Source organism: Mus caroli, unplaced genomic scaffold (genome assembly GCF_978045245.1).
Source record: "Mus caroli unplaced genomic scaffold, Mus_caroli_1 scaffold_4, whole genome shotgun sequence".
Lineage (NCBI taxonomy): Eukaryota > Metazoa > Chordata > Mammalia > Rodentia > Muridae > Mus > Mus caroli.
The window spans coordinates 134210569-134237708 of record NW_028227259.1 but is presented as its reverse complement, the minus strand read 5'-3'; the positions used below and the strand labels follow the sequence as shown (position 1 = coordinate 134237708).

At 46.6% G+C, this 27140-nt stretch overlaps 1 protein-coding gene across 5 annotated transcripts in view; it reads right to left on the bottom strand.

The window, feature by feature from the left end:
- The window catches only part of Tpst1 (tyrosylprotein sulfotransferase 1), a 55873-nt gene extending 31236 nt beyond the window's left edge, over positions 1–24637 (bottom strand). For all 5 annotated transcript variants that reach the window (XM_085837222.1, XM_021162561.2, XM_021162562.3 and 2 more), the window contains exons 1-2: positions 24434–24637; positions 1713–2658 (exon numbers count right to left, since the gene is read on the bottom strand). In XM_085837222.1, the coding sequence (XP_085693348.1) occupies positions 1713–2557 (845 nt within the window). In that variant the 5' untranslated portion in view covers positions 2558–2658; positions 24434–24637. The remainder of the gene's footprint in view (positions 1–1712; positions 2659–24433) is intronic.
- Positions 24638–27140: the final 2503 nt, after the last annotated feature.

The following is a 27140-nucleotide window of genomic DNA, read 5'->3' as shown; positions in this document are numbered from 1 at the left end:
AATCAGTATTTATCATGTAATTCAGGAACCTGACAGGTGAGTCTACAGCTGAACCACCCCACCCATGCACAAATTATAGAACCAACCAACCAACCAACCAACCAGGAAGCTGCCTTGATGGAAGCCAGCGGGTACAAAAGGATGAGCATGGCTTTTCTCTTTTCTTCCTAATGAAACAGAGTTGGAGTTTCATTAAAAAAATATATTTTAATATATTGGTCATAATTCCAGGACTCAGGCAGATCTCTATGGGTTTGAGGCCAGTCTAGTCCACATTGCAAGTTCTAGGACAGCCAGAGTTATACAAAGAAACCCTGTCTCAAACAGAACAAAACAAAGTTAATATAGGCTCAAGCATAATTAAGGGACAAAGAACAATATTCAGAAAGAAAGACCCACATGGAGAGCATGGTGGGGGGGGGTGTCTAAGGGAGTTCTTTAAATAGGGGGAATATATATGAATAAAAGTGAAGTTTTAAGTATAACCAATTTACTTTCCTGAATTTAACACCTACTTCCATTTGCAAAGCTTCATTGCAGGAAAAAAAATTGGGTTATAAGTGTCAGGACAGCTAGCTCAGGAGAAAGGAAGCAGGCCTTGACATTTCACAAAATACCAGAGTCACTGCATTATGCATGCTGAACCTAATAAACTTCTTATATAAACTAGGTGCCCAAATTTTGTAGTCTTTTATAAAAACACAATGTATCCTTCACATGGCCACAGAAGCAAGACATGGGGCACAAGCCCTTAGAAGAATGTAAGAGTCCAGCAAGGGCAAGCGTTGGATGCTTAACGCTAGCCTTGATCTTTCTGTGGCTTACCAATCTCTTCCCTGTGAGAGATAACAATGTCCTTGTCTTCTATATAACGTTTTCTAAAGCTAGCCTGGTGATGCAACTCAGTAAAGGGCTAGCCTGGCATGCATGAAGCCCTAAGGTCTATCCCCAGCACTACATAAACTGGACCTGGTGGGTACACTTGGAGGCAAGAGGACCAAAGTTCAAAGTCATCCTCAGCTAAGAAGAGATTCTGATGTTAGCCTGGTGGCTTTAAGAGCCTGTGTGTGTGTGTGTGTGTGCATGCGTGTAGTTATTTGAGTTTGTTTGATCAGTCCAAACCCAATGTCTACACAGTGGAAGCTTTTCTCACTGCCCTGGGCTTCCATGTGCATCCTTCAGCTTCAGTGGCTTCTGATTTCTGGGTACGTTTGCAAATTAGAACAATCGGCTTTTTTGTAGCTGATATCAGGAAGTACATCTACCATGTGTGCATGCATTTAGTAAGTTCAAATCTACAATGTGTGCATGCATTTAGTGAGTTCAAAGCATTTAGTTATTATACACACACACACACACACACACGAGCAATGGAAAGACAGGAGATGAACTGGTAGTGAAAGAATAAAAGAAACCTTACCAATGAAACACAAACATATGCGGGTGTATGTCTTGTCTTGCCTTGTCTTTTCTTTTTTTGAGTCAGGGTCCTCTCTGTGTAGCCCTGACTAGCATGTAATGCTTCATAGACCTGGTTGGCTTTGAATTCACAGAAGTTTGCTCCTGCCTCCCAAGTGCAGCCATAAGTGGCACAGGTCCATATCTTTATCAGCTAAATGCAGGGTTCAAAAAAGAAAGGAAGAAAGGAAAGAGGGAAGGAAGGAGAGAGAGAATGAGAGAAGGAGGAGAGAGAAAACACTACATTTACTCACTTTGACAGAGAAACTCCCCCAGCTTTCCCGATCATTTCTTCATGGTGCAAAACGGAATGGTTCCATGGAATATGGAGGAACTTTAAGAGCGTTCTCATCCACCGCTCAGGGTGTAGGACAAGCTGTTCATAGTGAACCAACATGCATTTCTTATAACCAACTTCCATACACTGGTTGTACATGGTTTCTATGGCCCGGTTCCACTTGGTCAGACAGTCCCGGTAGCTGTTCAGGTCAAACCCAGCTATGGTAACTTTCCGAGAAATCATTGAATGTACTGACGCCCGGCCATCTCGGACCATCAGGAGAAATTTGGCATTGGGAAATAACCTAGCAAGGTAAGTCAAGGATTTCAGGGCAAAAGGATCTTTGTTACATAAATAAGGTGCCGGCTCCCCATGTTTAACAATGACCTCCAGAAGGAAGGCTTGCATGGCAGAATCCAGCACTTCATCTGTGACACCAGCCTCATCCAGGCGGATCTTCTCTTTACTGGACCGGGACCACATCTGCTTCAGGGCCAGGATTCGAGGGATGACCCTGGTCTCCTCTCCGCAGCGGATGTCAGGATGTGCGTCCAGCATAGCCCTCATGAGTGTGGTGCCGCTCCGAGGCACACCCCCGATGAATATTAAAGGCATATCTTTGTGATAGGTGAATGTTTTGTTGGCTTTGATGTCGAGGCCAGCTCGCACAGTCGCCTTGGGGTTCTCCAGTCGGGCTGGCTGGCTACGTTCCTCTATTCGGTGATGGCACTCCATGGCATGCTGGCCCAGGTAAAACACGGTCACAGAACTAATCACCAGACACGCCAAGAGTAAGTTCTGCTTCAGCTTCCCAACCATCTTGACGTGGTTATCTTCTTATTAGACATAGATTTTGTTCAAAAGTATTGTCAAGACACGGTCAGGCCATGGAGACTCTACAGTGGAAAGGGGATCAGCATCTGGTGGAAAAGCACAGATCACCATCACATTCCGAGGGTCGACAAACCAGCCGGAAAGTTGCTGAAGCAATCTGGATGCTTCACGACCATAAGAACAGAAAAGCCACAAATGTGAGCAAGAACAAGCCAGTGAGCACGGTGCTGCGGGCCTGTAACCCAGCTACTCAAGGGGCCGAGGTAAGCAGACTGTTAGGACCAGTCTCTATTGCAGAGTACCTCCAAGGCCAGCCTGGTCAACTTCATGAGGTCTTGTCTCAAAATAAAAAGATGCTGAGATTACAGCTTAGTGTCAGACCTAGCATGAAGACCCAGGTGCAACCTCTAGCCCTGTACCCCAAACAAGTAAATAAAAAACAGCATTTTTTAATTTAACAAATCCGAAGCTATGCATCTGACTCACCATGGAAAAAACAAAACATTTTAACAGTAAATTCATCACACATTCAAGACATTACAACATGTATTAAACGTTGGCGTTTAATCCAGTGTTGATCACTTGCATTCAAACTGCATGCTCACCCCCATCACTTGCTCTATATTCTATATCAAAGACAAATTAACTACAGAGAGCACAGAGTACAACTCATATGTGCCTAACGGTCCCCTGGAATTTAACTTGCAGCCCCACAATCTCTGAGCCATTCCCTTAAAATCAATCTCCTAGCTGTCCCACATGCCCCTGTGTTTGTGTGATGCGTTCCCTAAACGTAGCCTGTCCTATGTCCCCTCTCTGTAATCTTGCTGGCTCCATTTCCCAGCGGGATGCTAACTAGAACAGTAAAGAAGTCTATATGGGGAAATGATCGGACATACTAGGGAACGAATACATCCTGACGGGCTGGGAAACGGCCAGCACTGGCTACTCTTGCAAAGGACCTGAGTCCAACTCCCAGCACCCGTATGGTGGCTAATAATCATCTATAACTCCAGTTCCAGGGAATCTGATGCCCTTAGGCACATATATGGAGTGTGTGTGTGTGTGTGTGTGTGTACATACACATACAGACAGACAAAACACCCATACACATTAAATACATACATACATACATACATACATACATAAATTTGAAGATTTATCCGAGAGTCAGGACTTCCAGCTCTGGCCTAGGGACAATGTAGCCAATCTCCCACCTCCCCAAACCACTATTCTAAAGCTTGATTAACAAGTGGGCCTTTCAGTGCTCTGGAATCAGTCAGAGGCATAGAACAACCTAAGAACATTTACAACTGACACCTGGAGAAGCTGGTCAGAAGAGCGTGAGTCTGTAACTCTGTCATCTCCAGACTCAGCAGCAGGCACAAAGCACAGCAGGACAGCACTGGTAACTTCTGCTCTCAACTGGTGGGGAGCTTGCTGACTGTGAGGTGTGAACAACATACATGCTCAAGTGCACTGTCCCACTCAACAAGAGAGTGAGCAGCTCTAGCAGGCTAAAGCTGCAGTCCTGGCTGGGCACCTCGGGCACTAAAGAGTCATGAAAGATCCAGGAGACGCTTGTACGGTTCAGATTCATAATCCCGGAACTTAGAACTAGGAAGCATGCAGAATGCAGGGCATTTGGCACTAGCCTGGGCTATCTACTGAGCTCGAGAGGTCAAGCTGGACTAGTGTGAAGGCCTGCCTGAAAAAAATTAAAGAAGGTAAGAGAAAGGGGGAGAGGGGAATAGGAAAAAAGGACGGGAAAGGGAAAGGAAGGGAATGTGAAGGAAGAGGCAGATGTACAAACAGCCAGATCTACTGGGGGAGGAGCTCATGGCTCAGCTGTCCTAGCCAAGCAACTATTGAGTACTGAGCTACCCAGATGTAGAGGTGACCCCTAGAAACCATGTTAGAATGGAAAACAATTACAAGAGCATATATACCTTACAAAAATACAAGTTTACTTTATAAATACATAATAGCTGCCATACAACTACCTAAAAAGTAATAACCACACACAGAGATACAGTACACAGGCAAGCTCATGGAGCCAGAGACCAGGCTGCAGAAGCAAGGGCTTAACTGCCAACAGCAATGTGGGACTCTCCAGAGCAGATGAAAACTTTTTTGACTCAAGTGTTGTCAGAGTTGCACAACTATAAAATCTAATAAAACCATGAATCGCTCACTAACAATGAGGGAGGATTATGGCATAGAAATCACACCTCAACACAGCTGTTTTCTAAACATGAATACATAACTAAAAAAATTTTCAAAGAGCTACACCAATTGAGATCTCGGTTTTGTTTATTCGCATATTAATCTATTTGATGTATCTGAGCACATACGTCAGGCACTGCACAGAATTTCAATCAAGAATCCTGAAGAATAGGTTGAGATTAAAAGATTGCCTTAATAAAAAAAGGCTACAAAGACGAAGCATCAATTTAGGGTAATTGGTAGCAATACAGCATTAAAAAGTCTTACTACAGAATGGGATCCATTTTATGGAAGGCACACTTATGATGCTATCCCAGGGCTCACTGTGTGGGGAGAAAGAACAATGGCGAAAAGACCAACTAACAAATACACAATTAGATCCAACCTTAGGACACTAACACTCTGGTTGATGAAATTAGAACTATATTGTAAGGAGGAGGGGCACCCTCCCAAACTAGACTGGGCAGGGCAGTCTATAGAGCTGGATGGGCAGTCTATAGAGCTGAGGGTCTTTCACCCAAATGACAGAGGACACAGAGGACATAGCTTGACATTTCATACATGCAGGAAATAATTTAGCAGGAGCAGGGCATCTAATAAAAATACAAAAACCAAAGGGCTAAATAACCAGCTGGCAGCACCAGATGCAGAGACAGAGAGAGAGAGAGAGACAGAGAGAGAGAGAGAGAGACAGACAGACAGACAGACAGACAGACTTCAGTAGCTGTTGTGGAGGTCAGAAGAAGGTGTTGGAGTCTGGACTAGACATACAGGCAATTGTGAGCCACCTGAGATGGGTGCTAGGAACCAAACTTGAGTCATCTGGAAGAGCAACAGCAAATACTCTTAGCCATACATCAAGTCCCTAATTTAGTATTTTAAATAGAAACCTCTCTGGTCCCACCTTCCCCACCTCTGCCTCTGTTTCTGTCTGCCTGTCTGTCTATGTCTGTCTGTCTGTGTGGTGTGTGTGTGTGTGTGTGTGTGTGTGTGTGTGAGATGCAATGAGAGTATATGCCTGAATGTAAAAATCAGAAGTCAGCCTTGAGTGCCCTCCTCAGGACCATCACCCATCTCTTCTGAGACAGGGATTCCCACTGGCCTGGAACTCACCATTTATGCCACACTGGCAGGTCAGTAAGCCCTGAGGCCAGACCAGTCTCTACCTTTCCAGCAATGGGATTACAAGCATGCAGCACCACATCTCTGTGTTCTGGAGCTCAAATTCCCATCCTTGTGCATGCTAGGCAAGTACATTCCTAAAGTCATCCCTCAAATTCCCTTCAAAGCAGCACTCAGGCTAAGATTTGAATAGTGAGTAGGAGTTAGGCAGTGTCAAGTGAAGGGTGTGCCAAGCATAGGGGCCCACACTGATAAGGTGTTTGAAAGCTGTCACAAGTCAAGAAAAGGCCAATGTAATTACAAGGCAGGGAGCAGAGCACAAATGGCATGAAGTCAGTAAGGGCTGGACTACAACCCTTGTAGGGCAAGCTAGGGGTAGGAATTGTGTGACATCGTTAAACGGATGGACTTAAAACATTTTAAGAAAGCAGTCACTTGATCAAATTTAGGTTTGTAAAATCTCATTCAAAACAACCTTGACAAAGAATGAAGTTGGAGGACTCACACTTTGAAGTTTCAGAACTAGAAAAATATCAGAATGGTGTCATCCTGAAATGACTAACTTAAAGATGCTATGTGCTTTTGTGTGAAATACCAGCACAGGGAGGTAAAGATAGGTCCCTTGCCTAACCTACTTGGCAAATAAAAGGTGGATGGCACCAGAGAATGAAACTGGAGGGAGTCGTATGGCCTCCCCACACATGCATGCCCACACATGTACTACATGGCCTCCCTACACATGTACACCCACACGTGCACTGCACAGACAAAATTTGAGAGAGTGCTTGCCTAGCATGCATGACACCCTGGGTTCCATGCCTAGCACCACACAGATCCAGCATGGTGGCATGAGCCTGTAACCCCTGCACTTAGGAGGTAGAGACAGGAGGATTGGGAGTTAAAAGCCAGCCTTGGCTACATGACACTCCATTTCAAACAATGACAACAATAATAGCAAAACAAGTCAAAGAACCGTGTTGGGGGAAAGGCCAATCTTACTGTATGCAAGTTTTGTTTCCTCTTTTTAAACAATTGTTTTTATTACTATGTGTACTATGTGTGCACATGAGTGCGGGTGCTGGTGGAGTCCAGATGAGGGCGCTAGATCCTCTGGAGCTATAGGCAGCAGTGAGAGCTGCCTCACAATACTCTTAGCCACTGAGCCATCTCTCCAGCTCCTGTCCTTTCTCTTTCTAATGAAGGAAAGCTGGAGGGAAAGCACAGTGCCTCTCACAGAAACAAAGGGGACGATCTGGGTGATGAGGCCATGCCCCTCAGCAGTCCGACTGCTACACAGTGCTTCTGATCACACAGCGGCAATAGTGCCATGCGGTCAGGGGCAGCGAATGAAGTAAAGGATGCATTTGACTAATATTGACAGGGAAATGATCCAAAGGAAATAGCTTTTCAAGATAATTGAAATCTGGACAAAGCGTACTCAACGCACTCAGTAAAACAGAGCAGAGCTTTTAGGGGCTCTCCGAATGGTTGCTTTCTCTTGGGATTGTCACAGGAGAGGCCTTCTAACATTCTATTTGTTTGAGAGCCTGTATAAGCAGGCCACAGGAGAGCCGAGAAGTAAAACAATAACAGAGTCTTCTGAACTAGCTAGGCTTTTTGATTAAAACTTACACAGTTCCTATTTTAAATTACATTGAACTTGCTAACTTTTGACAACTGTCAGGATTCAACAGGTGACAGATGACTGGATGTCGTGAAAGCCCACTAACGGCCAGGATGTACCTCGGCGGTAGTGTTTGTCTAGCACACACAAGCCCCTGGTTTCCATGCCCAGGAGGGGAGAAAACCATTTGGTTGTAAAACAAAAACAACTAGCTACCCCTCTGAAATCAAAAATAGAAAGTATATGCCTAACAAAAATTAACAAGGTACACTGGGCATCGTGGCATGTGTCTTTAATCCCAGCACTCGGGAGGTAGAGGCAAGTGGAGCTCTGAGTTCGAGGCCAGTCTGGTCTACTGAGAGCTCCAGACAGCCAGGGCTACTCAGAGAAACCCTGTCATGAAACATAAAAAAAATAAAAAGAATTAACAGGGTGGGCATGCCTACTATTGCAATGCTTAGAAGGCTCAGCAGAAGATGAGGAAGTCAAAGCCATCCTTAGCTTTAAAGCCATCCTTAGCTACATATGAAATTGGGGGCCAACCTGAGCTGGAGAGAGACTACAGTTCAAAAAGAAAAGAAAATGTGAATATGGCTGATGTCTACAGTATCTTATTTTGTTACCAACTTTCCACTGAAACAACCAACTACCAGTTGACCCATGCTGCCATGTGTCAGCAGATTTTCCAATGTACTCTCAGAATAGAGATCTTTCTGACCCTATCTGTGATTTCTGCACCTCTAGTCAACTGAATGTCCCTTGTGAAGGACAGAAGGATCACCTGAGCATGCTGGCCAGCTAAAGATCCAAGAAGGGGTCTTTGGCTTCCCCTGCCTTCCTCCTTACTTTTCAGACTTACAAAGATCGACTTCCTCTTTGGATAGTTCTCAAATCCACACAAATCCACATTGCATCCCTGCTACCAGGGGCTTCTGGGTCAGCCCACTTCAGAGGACAGGCTGAGGCTCCAGCACTGTATCATTATCCTCAGCACTTCTCAAGGTCTTGCCAATTCTTCCAATATCCCTTTGCAGTTTATCTTACAGACTGTATTTATTCCAAAGAGATTTTCAGTCCCTAAAGCCTAAAGACTTTGTCTACACTGTGCCTCGACCACAGCAGACTTACCAGAGGGCAGGCTTTCAATTCATACTCCACCTCCAGCAAGCTTCCGAAGTAGCCCATTAGGCAGTACCTTTCTTTGCATAAGAGACTGTTAAACCTGAGGTCTCTGCCCACACCTTGCTGTGGTTCTTCTCAAACCCCTTAGCAAACAGCTCTTTAAGAAGAGAGCACAGGGCTGGAGTCAAAGGGTAAAGCACTTACCAAGCAACTGTGAGAGCCAGAGTGTGGATCCCTAGAATACACACTTAAAAGCTGGGCAGGCATGGTAGCTGACTGTGACTGCTGCACTTGGGAAACAGAGAGACCTTGTCTCAATAAAGTGGACAGAGATTGAGAAAGACATCGAGAGTCCAGCCATCTACACACATACTCACATGAACACACATGCCAACACAAAAACACACACAAATATAAACATACAAAGAGACAGAGACAGAGAGACAGAAACAGTGATAGACCAAAATGGAAAAAAAGACAATGGCAGGGGCTGGAGAGATGGCTCAATGGGCAAGAGCACTGACTGCTCTTCCAAAGGTCTTCAGTTCAAATCCTAGCAACCACATGGTGGCTCACAACCACCCATAATGAGATCTGACGCCCTCTTCTGTGTGTCAGAAGTCAGCTACAGTGAACTTATGTATAATAATAAATCTTTGGGCCGGAGCGAGCAGGGTTGGCCGGAGCAAGCAGAAATCCTAAAATATTCAATTCCCTACAACCATATAAAGGCTCACAACCATCTGTACTCACATACATAAAATAAATAAATCTTTAAAAAAAAAAAAAAAGCCAGGCGTGGTGGCGCACGCCTTTAATCCCAGCACTCGGGAGGCAGAGGCAGGAGGATTTCTGAGTTCGAGGCCAGCCTGGTCTACAAAGTGAGTTCCAGGACAGCCAGGGCTACACAGAGAAACCCTGTCTTGAAAAACAAAAACAAAAACAAACAAACAAACAAAAAAGCACACATACTGCTCTTCCTGAGGACCAGAGCTTGATTCCTAGCACCCACATCAGGTGCTCACAACGCCTATAACCCCGACTCCAGGAGAACTCACACCTCTGACTCTGTGGGCACCTACATTCATGTGCACATATCCCCCCGTGCACATAACTAAAGTAATAATAATAAATCCTTTTTAAAAACATGTAAGGGGGGCTTCGTGGGAAGAAGGGTTCAAGGGAGAAGGCACTAAGAGGGCGATGGGAGGGACAAGATTAAAGAGATTCAGAGATGTATATGAAACCAGGACAGGCTGGGGAAATCAAAAAGAAAAAAGCACAATAAATGCTGACCCGACCCTGTCCCTCACCCACGCTACCACCGCATACGTGCAAGTATGCATGGACATCTGTGTGACATGTGCACACAGGCCTCTTACGAGAACCTTAAATGCTCCATCATGTCTCTTCCAAAAAGCAGTAGCGGTATTTTCTCAACTGAGGCCTTTGCGGAGTAAGGCTCAATAGAACTAGAACAGAACTCTAGAATGTTTAGTTTCACTTTTAGCCTCAAGAAAGAGAAAGAAGTGAGGTGGTGTAAAACATAGCTTACGCGCCAGGCGTGGTGGTGCACGCCTTTAAATCCCAGCACTTGGGAGGCAGAGGCAGGTGGATTTCTGAGTTTGAGGAGTTCCAGGACAGTCAGGGCTATACAGAGAAACCCTGTCTCGAAAAACCAAAAAAAAAAAAAAAAAAAAACATAGCTTACAACACTATGCACAGAACTGCCCCATCCGCAGGCCAGGTGACAGTGACACCTTAGAAAGAGCAGAGAGCTTTTAGACTCGGAGAGTCACGATCTCTCTCCCTTTCTTCCTCTTCATCGCCTATGCAGTGTCAGGGAGCTTATAAGAAGGCTTTGGAGCCGGGCATGGTGGCACACGCCTTTAATCCCAGCACTTGGGAGGCAGAGGCAGGCGGATTTCTGAGTTCAAGGCCAGCCTGGTCTACAGAGTGAGTTCCAGGACAGCCAGGGCTGCACAGAGAAACCCTGTCTCGAAACAAACAAACAAACAACAACAATCAGCACTGAGCTGGAGAGATGGCCCAGAGGTTAAGAGCACTGGCTGCTTTTCCACAGCAATTGGGTTAGATTCCCAGCAACTACATGATGGCTCACAACTGTCTATAACACCAGTCTCAGGGGATTCAACTCCTCTTCTCACCTCTGTGGGCACTGCGTGCATGTGATATACAGACAGAGAAACAGACAAAACACCCAAACTTACAGAATAATTAAATAGTAAAAACAACTTGCCAGATGTGGTGGCACACAGCTTTAATCACAGCACTCAGGGGGCCAAGGCAGGTGGATCTCTGTAAGTTCAAGGCCAGCCTGGTCTACTGAGCAGGACAGTCATGGTTACCTAGTGAGATCCTGTCTCAAATAACTTAAGAAAGTAAATAAGTAAGTAAAAATGTAAACAGTAATGACTGGCCAGCAAAGCGACTCCAAGAGTAAAGATGCTTGCTGCCAACCTGACGACCTACATTCAATTCCCAAAACTCACATTAAAATGCTGAAGAGAAGCAATTCCTGCAGGTTGTCGTCTAACGTCTACACGCACGCAATGGCACAAGCCCATCCAACTCTCCTGTATCCACATACACATGACAGAGAAATAAAACCAAACTGCCACAATGCTGCTCCTGTTATGGATGCTGTAGTTGTTTTGCTGGCTGCTGGGGAAGGGTCGGGGGTGGGTAGCTCAGCAGTTAACACTGACTGCTCTTCTGGGGGACCTAGGTTCAAATCCTAGAGCGTGGCAGCTCCCAATTGACTATAACTACATTCCAGAGGATCTGACATCCTCTTCTGGCTTCAGTGGGCACTAGGCACTCATGTGGGACAGACATACATGCAAGCAAAACACCCAAAAGTATAACATAAAAACTTATTTCTTATCTTCAACAGAACTCCTGAACCTAGGGCTCAAAGAGAAGTACAGAAGAGGGGGCAGGGACAATGTAAAACCAGAGGAACAGAAAAGTGCTGTGAGATTTTCTCCTCTAGACACTCGAGAGAAGCTACGCCCATAAAGTTGCACCAACATGGTTGCCTGACCGTGATGTGAACAAGGATGGCGTCTGCAGATGAGCTAATGTGGAAGAGGGAACGCTCGGGAGACCTCAACCCTAGACCAAGAACTCCAAGGATAGACCTGACTGGAGGCAGCAGTGAGGGAATGAAGAATAGGCAGACAGATACAGACACAAAGAGAAGCTGGGATTGGGACTGGGCTTTCTGATGGAGAAACTGCAGTACCCTGGAGGCTCAGCATGTTTGTTCTATGGAGTTGACCAGGGGAGAGTGATTACTGCATACCCTGAATGAAGGTAGGGTCATTACACACAGATAACCAAGGAGACAGAGTTTATGGCTTACAGCTGGGTCTCGGGGAAAGGTTTAGCTAACCTTAGTAGGAGGAGTCTCTGTAGGGGAGCAGTCTTCAGGCTGTGAATGAATATTTGAGGACAGAATTTCCTGCACATGCTATCAACTCCATATAGGGACCAGAGGAAGGCTTTGACATTTTCCATTGGGTCCTGGATTGGACATGGCTCTGTCCATATCAACAACATATACCCACACAGGACTCCACTTGCTCATGGATTCCTCTGCTCCCTGTAACAGACAACTGAGGAACTCTGAGAGCAGGAGAAATAGTCTTCTCCACTGAAGAATATACCACTGGTTATCCAACACCAAATGCTCAGCCCTGAAAACACAGACATACAAGTAACATCATATGGATTAAGTGGGTTGTGTTTTTATATTTAGAAATGTATTTGCATATATATACATATACATACATATATATACAATTTTTTAAAAGACTAGTTCTAGTTAAGAGTATTGACTGCTCTTCCAGAAGACCAGGGTTCAATTCCCAGCACCCACAAAGTAGCTCACAATGGTCTTTAGCTCCAAGATCTGACACCCTCCACGCACAGGCAACACATAATGTACATAAAATAAAACTAAATTTTAAAAGAAAAAGAGGCCATGAATTTGAATGAGACGTAAGAGGATGTGGAGGGAGAAAAAGGAAGAAGGAATGATAGAATTAGATTATAGTCTCAAAGAATAAATCAAAAATAAATCTCAAAACATTGCAATGAAAAAAAAAAATCAGTCAACAAACACAAGTACAGGTTGGTGGTAGTTAGCCCATGCCAGGACTCACTGCACACACAGGCCCAGCTGTAGCCACATTCCATGCCCAAAATGATGCTTGGGAAATGTGTCAGGTAAAGATAAAATAAAAAATGAACTCAGCCCCTAAGCCTTTTTTTTTCTTTGCCAACCATCAGGTCCTCATGGTTGATCATAAACTCCCCACTCAGTCAATGCGGCAAAGCCAATGCCACTCTGCCAGCTAATGCCCCTCCCAGGGTAGTTTCTACATTCACTTCTAGCTCCTAGGCATAAAGAAGACTCACTGTAGCTCATGGCTGCATTCACCCACCAAAGGATGTGCCCAGCGGTTAACCACCAACAACATCGCCATTCTGTAGCAACTTCAAATCTTACCCGGTGAGCGCACTATGACACACAAGCCCTGTGCTGTGCTGGAGCAGTCAGAGCTCAGTGGTCAGAACACTTGGGGCTGGCTCTAGACCCAAAGACAAGGAGCAAAGAGCAAAAACGGAATGGAGCAGCATCTTTGAGTAAGCCCTATGGTCATGAGGAAAAAGCGCTGGCCAAGCATTAAGAACAGGGCCTAAAACCTAGGATACATTTGGGGGAAGGGGGGCAGGGGAGCATAAGCTAAAAACTCAAGCTGTTTTATATGGGAGCTGGGTCAGGACCACCGGAGGGCAGATGTGTGGAGGAGGACATTTGACATGAGACTGGTAAGCTGACCTGCTGAGATTCAGTGAGGACCAAGATCATACATGTTGTTGAACATGTATGGCATGTGTCAAGAAGCTGAGATGGGGCCAGCAAGGTGGTACAGTGGAGCGGGTGAAGGCGCTTGCTGCCCAAGGACGCAAGCCAGAGAGCCGAGTTCTGCGTCCAGAACCAGCGTGGAAGTAAAAGGACTTGCTCCACCAAGTCCCTGGCCTCCACAAGTTCATGGTGTTGCGTGCGCACAGACATGCTGTCTGATTTTGCTGATATACTCCTCTTCTGGATTCTCCAAGCTCGTGTTTACAACCGGCTGTGACCCATGACAAACAACACACATGAGGAAATGTGTCCCATCTGTTTATTTCCACTCAGTCACTCAGTCAAGATTCTACCTTTTCTAGTAACTCCGTACATTTTAGAACGGATCCAGACAAGGAAAAGAAGAGGAGAAGGAGGCACTGGCTTGGTCTAACAGAAGCCCAGTTGATTACTGGAGATGGGAGAGCTGGGCTCTGTCTGAATCGAGCCTCTTAGTCATCTGGCATTAGACAAAGCACTGAGTCATAGTTCTCGAATCCACAAAACAAAAGCAACGATAAACCCCTTCACAGTGATCAGAGTGAACATGTGAAAGGCAGAGGCGGGGAGCAGAGGAAGGGAAGCACACTTGCAGGCTCTCCTTCAGTGCCGCTGGACCAGCACGGGTGGAAGGGCCTTCCTCTTTCTTAAGGCAGAGTGTCATGTGGCCCTCTACCCTCTCTGTTCCTCCTGCCTTTACATGTCCCGGAAGACTGCAGGCATGGACCATCATGCTTAGTTTACGCAGTGCTAGGGATGGAAGCAGAGCTTTGTAAATGCTGGGCAGCACTCTGTAACCGAGTCCCATCCTCAGTCCACATGTGGAAGAGCTTTTAAAGAGCAGCGTCCAGGGTATTCACACACGGGCCCTCCTCCCCCGGCCCCAAGCAGGACCACTGCCATGGAGCCTGCCCTCTGGACCACTAACCCTCTGAACCATTCCTGCCAGTTCCAGCCGGTCACCAACTGCCTATGCTTGCTCCTTTCCACACATCTCTTCCGGGAAGCCTTCTCTGGGTGCTTGTGCCTCATCCTCCAGCCCCAAATCAACCACTTCCCCTTGTGCAACCTCAAACTACTGGGTAAAACATTGTGTGTGCACTTAGAGCACTGCACTGCGGTTAGTTCACTCCACTCCATTGCAATCTCTGCTAAACCCATCATCATCCAGGATGCTGTGGATACTTGAACAGCGGGTAGGGATAAAGTCAGGAACCCACAGGTAAACATGGAGGGAAGTACCAGTTCCTAATCTTCTTGCAACACCTAGAGTCATCTGAAACAAAGCAGATGTCCAACAAAACAATCAAAGAGTAAAGCAAAGAACTACAAGTAAACAGAAACAAAGTAAATTGAAAGCAGCAACGAAGTTTTGCAATTATAAATGGTATCCTCAAAGGGTCTTGCTGGTTTTACTGTGTGTGTATGGGAGTGTCTGTGTACCACTTATGTGCCTGGTGCTCATGGAGGCCAGAAGAGAACATTGGACCCCTGAAACTGAGCTAACAGATGGTTGTGAGCCACCATGTGGGAACGCAGGTCCTCTGAAAGAGCAGCCAATTTTTGTAATTGCTGGGTCATCTCTCCAGCCCCATTTTGCTGTTAGATCATCATCATCATCACCATCATCACCATCATCATCCTCTCTCTTTTTTTTTTTCAACCAACAAAAGAATTCCAGCAGGACCAGCAAGATAGCTCAGTGTGTAAATACACTTGGCACCGAGCCTGGCAACCCGAGTTCAAGCCTAAGTAAGGAGAGAAGCAAGTCCCTTGTGTAGCCCTCTGCCCTCTACACATTTGACTGTGGTGGCTGTGCTCACACAAAGTAAATAAGCAAATAACAGTAATTCCACAGCCTCTTTCATGAGTTTAGACTTTCTCCACTCCGCTCATTGCAAATACACTCAATATTCCCTTGCTTAAGACTTTTCGGCGGGCAATTCCTCTCAGAAAGTAACCCATACCTAGAATACAAGGAAACTCCTTTCTGGTCCAGCTCCAGCCTTCAGCTGCCATTTGGTCTCTATAGCCTCCCCACCATCACCGGCCTCTTCTCCTCTCCTGCCCGATGCTGCTTGTGACAGCCTACAACATCCCCAAGTTGCCTGTGCAAGGCAGCTCATCTATGCTAACACCCACTCATCCCTTCAACATTCAACTTCAATCCATCCTTACTCTTGCAGTATCACACCTCTTCATGACAGTAGAGGGCTAATGTGTCAGCTTTTCCAATAAACTGTGAGCTCCTTGAAAGCAAGACTTTATTTATTTATGAGTATGTATGTCTGTGTGTGGGCGTGTGCACAGAAGTACCGGTGCTCACAGACATCAGAAGATCCTGTGAGTCCTAGAGCTGGAGTTACAAGTGATTGAGCCAGCTCTCCAGCCCTGAGAACTGTAATGAATTCCTTTTGAATACATTAGTTTCAACTGCCAAGAAGTTAGTGATGTTAAGGATGGCTGCAAGTAGAGTCTGTTGTGAGTTCCTGGAAGGTACTGACAATACTTTGCTGGTTATATATGGCACAGAATGGCCACATTAAAACTCCCTCACTAGCCGGGCAGTGGTGGCGCACACCTTTAAATCCAGCACTTAGGAGGCAGAGGCAGGCAGATTTCTGAGTTCAAAGCCAGCCTGGTCTACAGAGTGAGTTCCAGGACAGCTGGAGCTACACAGAGAAACCCTGTCCTGAAAAATCAAAAAACAAACAAACAAACAACAACAACAAAACCCCCCAACTTCCTCACTAATATTCTAGGCAGCTAACACTTTCCTAAGATTAGCCTACCGGTCCTTTCTTCCAAGATAATTTTCTTAACTTTAGAAAGGCTAGAAATAGGGAGTCCAGCTCTGTTTCCTTTCCCTTCACCTTCCATGGTTTGGTTTCTCTGCATGTGCATGTGTGTAAAATGCATGCGCACATGTGTGTGCATGAATGTGGAGACTCAAAAGTCTCAGTGACTTTCCACTTCATTGATGTGGGACCTTTCAGAGACGTGGGCTAGTCTAGCCCGGGAGCTTGCTCCTGGGATCTTGTCTCTGCCTCCCAGAGCTGGGGAAACAGCCAATTGATATGCTTCCCTAGTTTCTACACAGGTTCTGGGAATCTGAACAGCAAGCCTCACACTTGTGTGGAAAATGTTTTACCAACTGAGTCATCTCCCCAGCCTCCTTCCTATGTTTTTAAATGTGGTATGTTTATGCACCACAGGCATGCAGAGTCTGTGAAGGCCAGAAGAGGGCACTAGATCTCCTACTACTGGAGGTAGGGATGGTTGTGAGTCAACATGTGGATGCTGGGAATTGAACCAGGGTCCTCTGGAAGAGCAACAAGAACTCTTTTTTTTTTTAAATATTTATTTAATGTATGTGAGTACACTGTTGCTGTCTTCAGACACACCGGAAGAGGGCATCCGATCCCATTACAGATGGTTGTGAGCCACCATGTGGTTGCTGGGAATTGGACTCAGGACCTCTGGAAGAGCCTGTGCTCTTAACCACTGAGCCATCTCTCCAGCCCAAAACAAGAACTCTTAACTCCTGAGCCATCTCTGCAGCCCCTAATCCATTCTTCATTTCTTAGTCTATTACATCTGCTTGTGTCAGCTCCCACTCCCACTGATGTATAACACAGAACCCTAAGTTGACTGTGATGACTTAGGCGTGATGCAAGAATTAACAAGGCGGGCTGGGCCTCAGGGCCTGGGTTCAAGTTCATGCAATGTGCAATGCGGGACATCGGGGGTGGGGACCAAAGTAAAGGAACATTTCTCAGAAAACTTTAGATGTGAAGAAACAGGAGGCACAGGTTTCATACATTATTTGGCAAACTGTTGGCCAAGCCAGAACCCAGCTAGGCCTCACTCTGTGTTACGGTCCTTCCCAGACACTAGGGGTGACATGAACAAAAAGCCTTGTGTGTGTTGTAAGAGAAATGAAGTGGATTTTAAGATTTTCACGAGCAAATATTTTCTCTGGAAGAACCATCTCAAATGTACTTAGAATAACAGAAGGAAAGTCTAAACCATGTGTGTCTCTTTACTTGCATGAGTGAGAAGCCTGCATTTCCCACAGCTTTTGCCTCTCCACAGAGTTCACCTGGATAAGCTTAAGGATAGAGAACTCGGCCTGATCTTGGGATAACAGATCAGAAAACATAAGGCCAGGTAGTTCTGTCTTTCTTGTGTTAAGATTTTGTTACTGTTGTTCTTTTTTGTGGTTTTTGTTTTGTTTTGTTTTGTTTTTTGAGACAGAGTCTCATGATGTAACCTTGGCTGATCTAGAACTCACTCTAGACCTGGCTGGCCTTGAACTCAGAGAGAGATCACCTGCCTTGGCCTTCCAAGTGCTGGGATTAAAGGACTGCATCATCATTCCCAGCTAGGATTTTTAAAATGTGTGTGTGTCTGCATGAGTTTATGGGTACCTCATATCCACAAGTGCTTTCAGAAGCCAGAAAAGGGTATCAAATCAATTAAAGTGAAGTTACAGGCAGTTGTAACCTGCCTGATGTGAGTGAGTGCTGGAAACCAAACCCAGGGCCTCTGCAAGAGCTGTGTGGTCGTTTGAGTACGAATGGCCCCCACAGGCTCAAACGTGGGAATGCTTAAATCACCAGGGAGTGGTACTACCTGAAAGGATTAAAAGGATTAGAAGGAAGTGTGTCACTGGGGGTGATGGGCTTAGAAGTTTCAAAAGTCCATGCCAAGCCCAGAGTGAGTCTCTCAGTCTGTCTGTCTGTCTCTCTCTCTCTCTCTTTCCCCATGGATCAGGCTGTAGCTCTCAGATACTCCTCCAGCATCTATCTGCCTGTACACCTCCATGCTTCCTACCATGATGACAATGGTTACAAATCTAAAACTGTAAGCAAGTCCCCAATTAAATACTTTTTTTTATAAGAGCTGTCTTGGTCATGGTATATCTTCATAGCAATACGCACGCCATATGTGTGAAGTGCCCTTAGATGCCAGAGTTGGCATCAGATCCCCCTGGAGTTGGAATTACAGAGGTTGTGAGCTGCTGTATGGGTGCTGGGAATCCAACCCAGATTCTCTGGAAGAGCTGCCAGTGCTCTTAACCACTGAGCCATCTCTCCAGCCCCAGTGCAGCTTTCCTTTATCCCAGTCATTGTCCCATGTAAACAGGTATACTGCCTTCAACCTAGTTACTCACAGATGAAAGTCTGTCATCTTTTTAAACATAGATATGAAGTTGCTCATCAGAAACCATAATTACAAATTTTATGAGCATAATGGAAATGCTTATTATTTAATTTTCTTGCACCTTCCTGAGGATTTCATGAGAGAGGCCTGTATAATTTTTCTAGCATAGAAAACATCCTTCAATTTGGTACTAAATAAATAAAATGCAATTCATAGTATCACTATCTTAAATGCAGACTCTTCTTGCCATGAAGTTAGACTCCTACAACTCGGTCAAACACACAGAGCATATAAACAAATGTGAGTCACCATCTGCCTGCAGAGAACTCAGGAAAAGAAGATAAGAAATCTCCACACATGCCACGATGGAATGATAAAAGGTCAGACAGACGAGAGGTATGAACAGATGTCTAGAACTAAGGAAGATGTATATCCGTAGGAAACAGACAAGAGCCCCACTGTGGGGGCTGGGGCCAGGACCTGAGTATCCTGTCAAGAAGTCTCAAAGCAGCAGCGGGCATGGACACAGACTGAGGGAAGAGTAAACAGTCAGTTTACTCTTGGGAACAGAAATAACAACATAAAACAGAAACACGGATCTGGACTGTTTCAGAGTTACCAGTGACCTAAACAAATGTGCCAAAATAATGCAGGAACCCCTTCTCCATAAATGGAAGCAGAGGCAGGAGAACTCCTGGGTCGGTAGAGTAGGACTTCCCAAAGTCCACTCTTCATGGAAGTGCAGGAAACTGACAACACCATCAAAACCAGCTTTCTCAGAGCTCTGAAAACTCACCAAAGGCTTACAAAAATCCAAGGAATGTTTATACAAGAAAGAAGGCTGACTCTCAGCGAGCAAAGTGAGTGTAGCAGCTCTATAATTTGCCTCACTCCCTTTCCCAGCTCTGAAGAAACCTTGAAAACCAACAGCCTCATAAACATCTTTTGAACACCAGCAGCTGCTGACTGGGGCAGGACAGAACTGCAGCTCCCAACAAAACAATAGCCTCAAGAGCCTCAACTTACCCTGTCTGGCAGCTTACTGAAAAAGTCCCATTCTTAAGACTTATCTTCATTTGAATGGAATCAGAGATGCCTTCATATAAATGGTCATATCCTCAAAGCATTTGTTGAAAACAATCAGACTAGTTAATACCACAGCTTCAGGCAACAGCAACCACACACGGAACAATCAAGACTAAAGATCTGGGGAATGAGACATTCATGGAGAGCTTAGGAAAGCCCTCAAAATGTCCCAAGAACGGCTCTCAGCACTGTTTCATGTTCTGAACAAACAGGAAATGTGAACTAAGGCACAGTGGTAAACTACTGGTGTACACACACACACACACACTTCTAGGATGGTGGAGTGGGGACTTCCAAAAGTCTGCTCTTCGTAAAACTAACAAGAACACTAGCAAATGATTAAGAGCAGCTTTCTCAGAACTCTGAAAAATTCATCAAAGGCATCCAAAACTCCAGGGAATTCTTATACAAGCAAGAAGCCTGGTGACTCTGAGCAAGCAGAAGGAGCTCTATAACATACACCACTAGGTTTCTCCTTTTCCCTTCAAAGCCTGCTCCATTTCCAGCATTTCCCAACAGGATGAATAGAAACACCACCAGGACAGTTACCAAAGCCAGAAATGGAGACGTAGTCTTAGGGCTTTTGTTGTACTTCAGATCAGTAGCAGCATGCTTGCTTAGCCAGATGCGTAAGACCCTGAAGTTGATGCCCAATTCCCCAACACTATCCTCAAATCTATCCCTGAGCTCCGCAGGCCTTACCATCTTCACCGACCATCCTGTGCTGACCTCCACGAAGCCAGTCTTGCCTCTGTCTAACTGCTCTTCCACAACACTACCAGAGGATCAGAGAGCTCTTTTCAAAACAGATTCTCTAAGCTGGAGAGATGGTTCACTGGCTGCTGCTCTTGCAGAAGACCCACATCACCTCAAGGGGCCCACAACTACCTATAACTCCAGCTGCAGGAGACCTGGTGCCCTCTTCCAGCCTTAGCAGGCACTATACTCACGGACACAAACCTACACATTCCCCCACAGTAATACACACACACACACAATTAAAAATCAAATAATTAAACAAAAAAAGTCTATTCTCAATGTCTATTCATGTTACCTGACACAGTCGAGGTAGCAGACATAGAAGCCCATCTTGATTTCAAAGCCCCGCCCTTAGGGCTGAGAAAGAGGCAAAAGATGTAAACAAGCAAATGGAACCATCACAGGTACTTTTAACAGTAGACACAAAGCATAAGGTAGTCCAGTACGATGGCTCATGCTTGTGATACTAGCACTCAGGAGCCTGAGGCAGGAGGAACGTAGCAAATTAAGGGCCACCATGATTTAGAGTGAGATCCTAGCCAAAAAAGAAAGAGAGAAAGAAAGAAGAGAAGAGAAGAGAAGAGAAGAGAAGAGAAGAGAAGAGAAGAGAAGAGAAGAGAAGAGAAGAGAAGAGAAGAGGAGAGAGGAGAAAAGGAAAAAGAAAAAGAAGAAAAAGGCACAAAGACTGGAAAATGGTTCAGTGGGGTAAAGTGCTTACCATACAATGATGAAGACCTTAGCCTAGATCCCCCAGAACTCAATAAAGCCAGACATAGTAAGTAGTGTGTGTCTATAATCTCAATGTTCCCACAGAGGGGGGGAGGTGGAGCCTGGAGGCTCTCTGGAAGCTTGCCAGTCAGCTAGCCTGACATACACGGTGAAGAAACAGAAGAGACCTTGCCTTAGGCCATACAAAGTAGAAGGTGAGGACCAACATCAAGGTTGTCCTCTGACCACACACACGTGCACCCACACTCACACAAACCTCCAGAAAAGTAAGATTAATGGAAAGCTTTTCTGTAAGCAGGGAGGTGGTGGCCCACGCCTGTAATCCTAGAACTAGAGAGGCAGAGGCAGGTGGATCTATAAGTTTGAGGCCAGCCTGGCCTACAGAGTGAGTTCCAGAACAGCCAGGGCTACACAGAGAAACCCTGTCGAAAGGAAGGAAGGAAGGAAGGAAGGAAGGAAGGAAGAGGGAGGGAGGGAGGGAGGGAGGGAGGGAGGGAGGGAGGAAGGGAGGAAAAGAAAGACCAGAAAGAGAGAGCTCACTTTTCTATAAAGCAGACACACGGTGAGATCTGACCCTTTCCTTCCCCTTTATTACACTTTATTGCTCTCCCTGCTGTTTCCTATACCAGTCTTCAGGTCAAGCATCCTTTTGGAGGCTGGTGAGAGTTCTACTGTTAAAAGTGCTTGCTATACAGTCACAAGGAGCAGAGATGCCTTGTTCTAGCATATACACCCCCAACACATACACATGTGCACAAAGTCATACGGACACATGCACACATACAAATAAATCTTTTTTAAAAATCACTTTGGGGGTGTTGGAGAGATGGTTCAGTGGTTAAGAACACTTGCTATTCTTCCAGATAATCCCAGGTTCAATTCTCAGCACCCACAGGGCAGATCACAATCATCTCAGGCACTGGCTGAGCACACCCGATGCCTGAGCCAACCTTCTGTCAAGGAAGAGAGAAAAAGAACTGAGGTCATAATGGGATACATGACAGACCCAAAGCAAGAAGCAAGAAGCCGATTCTGACATTTATTATTAAAGGTATATTCTTTTGTGCATATGTTGTGTGCAAGCATGTGGATATATGCACATGAGTGCAGGTGCCCCAGAGTCCAGTAGAGGGCGCCAGATCCTCTGGAGCATAGTTAAGGGCAATTATGAGCTGCACAGCATGGGTTCTGGGAGGTGAACTTAGGTTCTTTTCAAGAGTAGTACAAGCTCTTAACTGCTAAGCCAACTCTATCTACAAGTCCCTGGTTCTATGATTTCTACGGAGAAATGGTATACATACATGCATACATACATGCTTAGGTCGCAGGCAGGCAGAAGAGGAAGGAAGGGACAAGCAGCCATGTGTGAAATGCTGAGATGAAAACTGAAAGCTGAAGTTTACCAGAAACAGGAACTGAATAAAACAACTTTGAATGAAAGCAAACACCCTGAGCAAGCTGGTGCCACATGCCTATAATCCCAGCACCCAGGCGACTGAGGACCCCTCTTCCTGAGGTAAAAGGACAGATCAGAATCAAATAAGCACAAACAATAAGCAAAGAGGACAAACCTTTAGGAACCCAGGCCTAACGCCCACCAATTTACTCTGTTAAGTGAGAGACATGTGCACTACAGAGAGAGAGAGAGAGAGAGAGAGAGAGAGAGAGAGAGAGACTATGCCAACAGTCAGAGCCAAGTGGCAAAGACATCTGAACAGCAATGTAGGTTCAGACGTATACAAACAGAAGTCAAAGGTTCTCCAAGTACTAACCAACGTTTGGGCTACCTTCCATGTGCTAGACCTACTGTGTGGGGACCATCAATAAGTCCTTACCCATTATGGGAACAGCTAACCTAAGGACAAACTATGATGATTATTTGTAGACATATCTCACATATTTATTACGGTATGAGTGTCCAGGGCTGTGGCTCCTGTGGAGGTCAGAAGACAACTTGCAGAAACCAGTTTTCTCCTTCTACCATGTTCTGGGTTTGGAGGCTCTAACTCAGGTAGTCAGGTTTGGCAGCACAAGCCTTTACCCCTGGGCTATCTGCTTGTCTCCAGCGCTGTTTAAAGCATGGCACTCAATTTGCATAGTGGTCCATACTTGTCATCCCAACAACTGGGAGGCAGAGGCAGAACTGCTTTGAGTTCAAGACTATAGTCAGCACTGGCCAGTCTAGAACGAGTTTGAGGCCCTGACTCATGTGAGAGTGCGGGGTGGCCGGAGCCTCTTGCTGAGGACTGGAGTTCAATTGCCAGTACCCACGTGGTAACCCCCACCCACCTCTAACTCCAGCTCCCAGGTACCCAGCGCCCTCTTCTGGCCTCCTCAGGCACTTAAGCGCACGCATCATGCACATACATACATACATGCATGCATGCATTCATATATATATGTGTGTGTGTGTGTGTGTGTGTGTGTGTGTGTCAAGAGAGGAAGAAAAGGTGGCGGCTGATTAAAGCCAGAGGAGGTGAACAGGATAGAAAATGGTCTCCAAATTAAAAGGGTATGCACCATTCCATGAAGGGAGTCAGCAACTGACATGGAAAAAGGGACTCACGGTGGTTCACGCCTGTCATCCCTTGTTGAGACAAGACGACCACCACCAGCCTGATCTACAGGATGAACCTGAGGCCAACCTGGGCTAGATGGTGGTTCTGAGGTCAGCCTGGGATACAAAGTTAAGTTTGAGGCCAGCTTAGCCTATACACAGGGAGTTCGAAGACGATGTGGGCTACAGGCTAAATCGAGTTCGAAGCCAGCAAGGGTTACTCTGAATTCAAAGCCAGCCTGGGGTACACAGTGAGATGTCTCATGGGGGTGGGGGTGGGGGAATCCTCAAAAAAACGGGATGACGGTCTCCATCAAGGCTAGGGATACCCACAGTGAGCGTGCGTGCGCAGGTGAGTCGGGATACGGTGAGTGGAGACCCGAATGCCTGCTGGGCAGACATGGCAGTAGCGCCCGGGACTGCTAGGCGAAAGGAGCGGGACGCGCCGGGCGGCCCGGGCGATGGGGGAAGGGGCAGGCGGGATGAAGGATGGAGGCGTCCCGGGCTCGGCGCCCGGAGAGCTGCGCCGCTTACCTACGATGGCGGAGGCGCAGCCGTGCCGTCGCTCCGGCATCTTGGGCTTCGCCCGCTTCTCCGGCCGCCCTAGTTGGTGGCCATAGCGCCCGCCCCGGGAGCGCGTCCTCACCGCCAGGCGACGGCCCTGCCCGGCCCCGCCGAGAAGCGCACCCGCGGCCGCCTCAGCAGCGACTGGCCGCGGTCGCCGCCTCAGCTCCTGCCTCCCGCCGCCGCGTGGCCGCGGGATCTCACGCACGCCGCCATTGGCTACCCGTAGCCCGGCCGCGCGATGTGTCCGCCTCTCTGATTTGTCGGCTCCGGAGGAGGCGGGGCTTGAGAGAGAGCCCGCGGGGCAGGCAGGAGCTGCGGGGTGGGGTCTGACATCCGGGGCCAGCGTTTGTCGAACTCGCAAAAAAGGGCTTATACCCTGCTGCTGCCTACACGGGCAGTTTGTGGTTGGAGTAACGGAGCCGGTGGCCTAACTGGAGGGGAGCCAGGACTTGTTCCGGGACCCTCACATGTCCAAGAAGACCTTCATCCCTGAAACAGGGCAGGGACAAACAAAAAATAGTGTTCCTAAAAAGTCCCCTGCACTGCCTGGCCATTGCTTGACGCAGCTGTCAAGCACACAAGTCAATTTGCACAGTATTCCGTACCACAGAAAAGTATTAGTGAGGGCTGAGGATGGAGCTCAGTCGGGAGAGTGCTTGCCTAGTAGGCGTGAAGCCCTGGGCTCCATCCCCAGCATCAACTGGATATGGTGGTACATAGCTCTAATCCCAATACTGAGGTCATACAAGGCAAGAGGATCAGAACTTCAAGGCCATCCTTGGCTACAGAGGGAGTTTAAGGACACTCTGGACAGCATGAGTCCCTGTCTGAAAATAAAGATGTATAAATGAAAAAAGGTCCGATGACTTAACCACTATTATATCTCAGTGGCAGGAGGATTGCCAGGAGTTTGAAACCATTCTAGGTTGCTTCGTGAGTTCCAGGACAAAATCCTTTCTCAACCTCCCTTTGCACCCTGCCCCGAAGCCAGGCAAGGTGATGCATAGCTATTATCCCGAGACTCGAGAGGCCAAGGCAGGACAGAATTCAAGAGCTATCTGGGCTGCAGAGCAACATCCTGTCTCGGAGTTTAAATTTTTAAAAAAAGAAAGGTTGGGGATGGAACTCAGCTGCTAGAATGCCTGACCCAGAGCGTCACTAGCACCATATAAGCCAGAAAGAGTGACACGTGCTTATTAACCCAGCACAAGCCAGTCTCTGGCATGAGCACCAGGGATTGAAATTGAGCCTCAGCTTCACAGTGGGTGAATCTGGGGCCAGTCTGTGCTGCAGGAAGTTCTATTGCAGAGGAAAGAAAAAAAAAATGAAGGGAGTGGGGAGCATGCTCACAATCTCAGCAGTTGGGGGGGAGCAGGAGGTCAGCAGTTCAGGATCACTCTTGTCTATGTATTGAGTTTGAGGCCAGTCTGAGTTACACATACATACATACATACATACATACATACATACATACATACGTAGAACCATTCCACGAGAGAAGGGAGAGCTACGAAGAGGGGAGAGAGAATTGAGAGGGAGAGGAGAAATCGCTCTCCCCCACCTGCAATCCCCATACATGTCTCCACCAGGTTCCATCAAAGCAGTAATTTCAACTCTATTGGCACAGGGACTGGAGATAGCATAGGCTCAGGAACCTAGAAGCCAAATCTGAAACTCCTGTCATCCTCCTGTGAGCAAATGTCACCTAGAGAATGATGTCCAGTCTTAGAGATTTACCGAGACTAAAGTTGAGGGATCCGTAAACGTTCGTGGAAATGTCATTTATTATCACCCTACAGTTAGGGCCCGGGGGCACCACTCACATCTTTCTGGAAGCCCCCAGTGACTGGCCAGGGGTGCGACTCTGCAGTAGAGCACTTGCCTAGACTCCTACAGTAAAAGGCTGAGGGGTGGAGGAAGGGTGTCTCTTGCCTAGACTCATGCTTTCTGTGTGGGATGTGACTCAATAGTACAGCAGCTACCTAGGATCCCAGTGAGATGCTGGGCATATAACTCAGCAGTACAGCCCTTGTCCAGCTCACTCGGTGCCTGGGTTTAATCTCCAGGCACTGAAAACAAGACAAGCCGAAAACCTGGAAGGGATACTATTATAAAAAATCATCACTTCAGGATCTGGCATGGCAAAAGGATGGGGAGATGGGAAACTCAGAGGTGCAAAACTGAGTTCCTGAGAATCTAGGAACAAGAAGGCTGTGGCAAAGAGCTTGCAAACAGGAATGGAAAGGTAGGTTAGGTGTGCAAGGGAAGGAGAGATACAGAGTTTGGGGATGTAAATAGGGCTATGAGAAGAACTGTGGATGCAAAGACGGCTGTGAGGGGGTCTTTATCATATATAGAAATGATGTGGCAAAAGATGGTTGTCTGGTCTGCCCAGCCTTTCCACTCTGACCTGGCACTGCTTGGATGATGGGTGGATGGATAAGCAAGGGATGGATGAATATAACTCCACAGCTGCTCACAAAGGCTTCCGGGGGACACAGGGAAGGAATGGGAAAGTAATGGGGTTTCCTTCCCTGCCAGGGAAAGGCAGGAGCTCTAGGCAAGGACATCACAGCCAAGATCTGTGATGTAGAAACTGAAGGAACTGAAGGTTAAACTGGCGTTCCATAAAGGGATCCAAAAGCCTTTGGCGAATTTGGGACAAGAAAGCGCT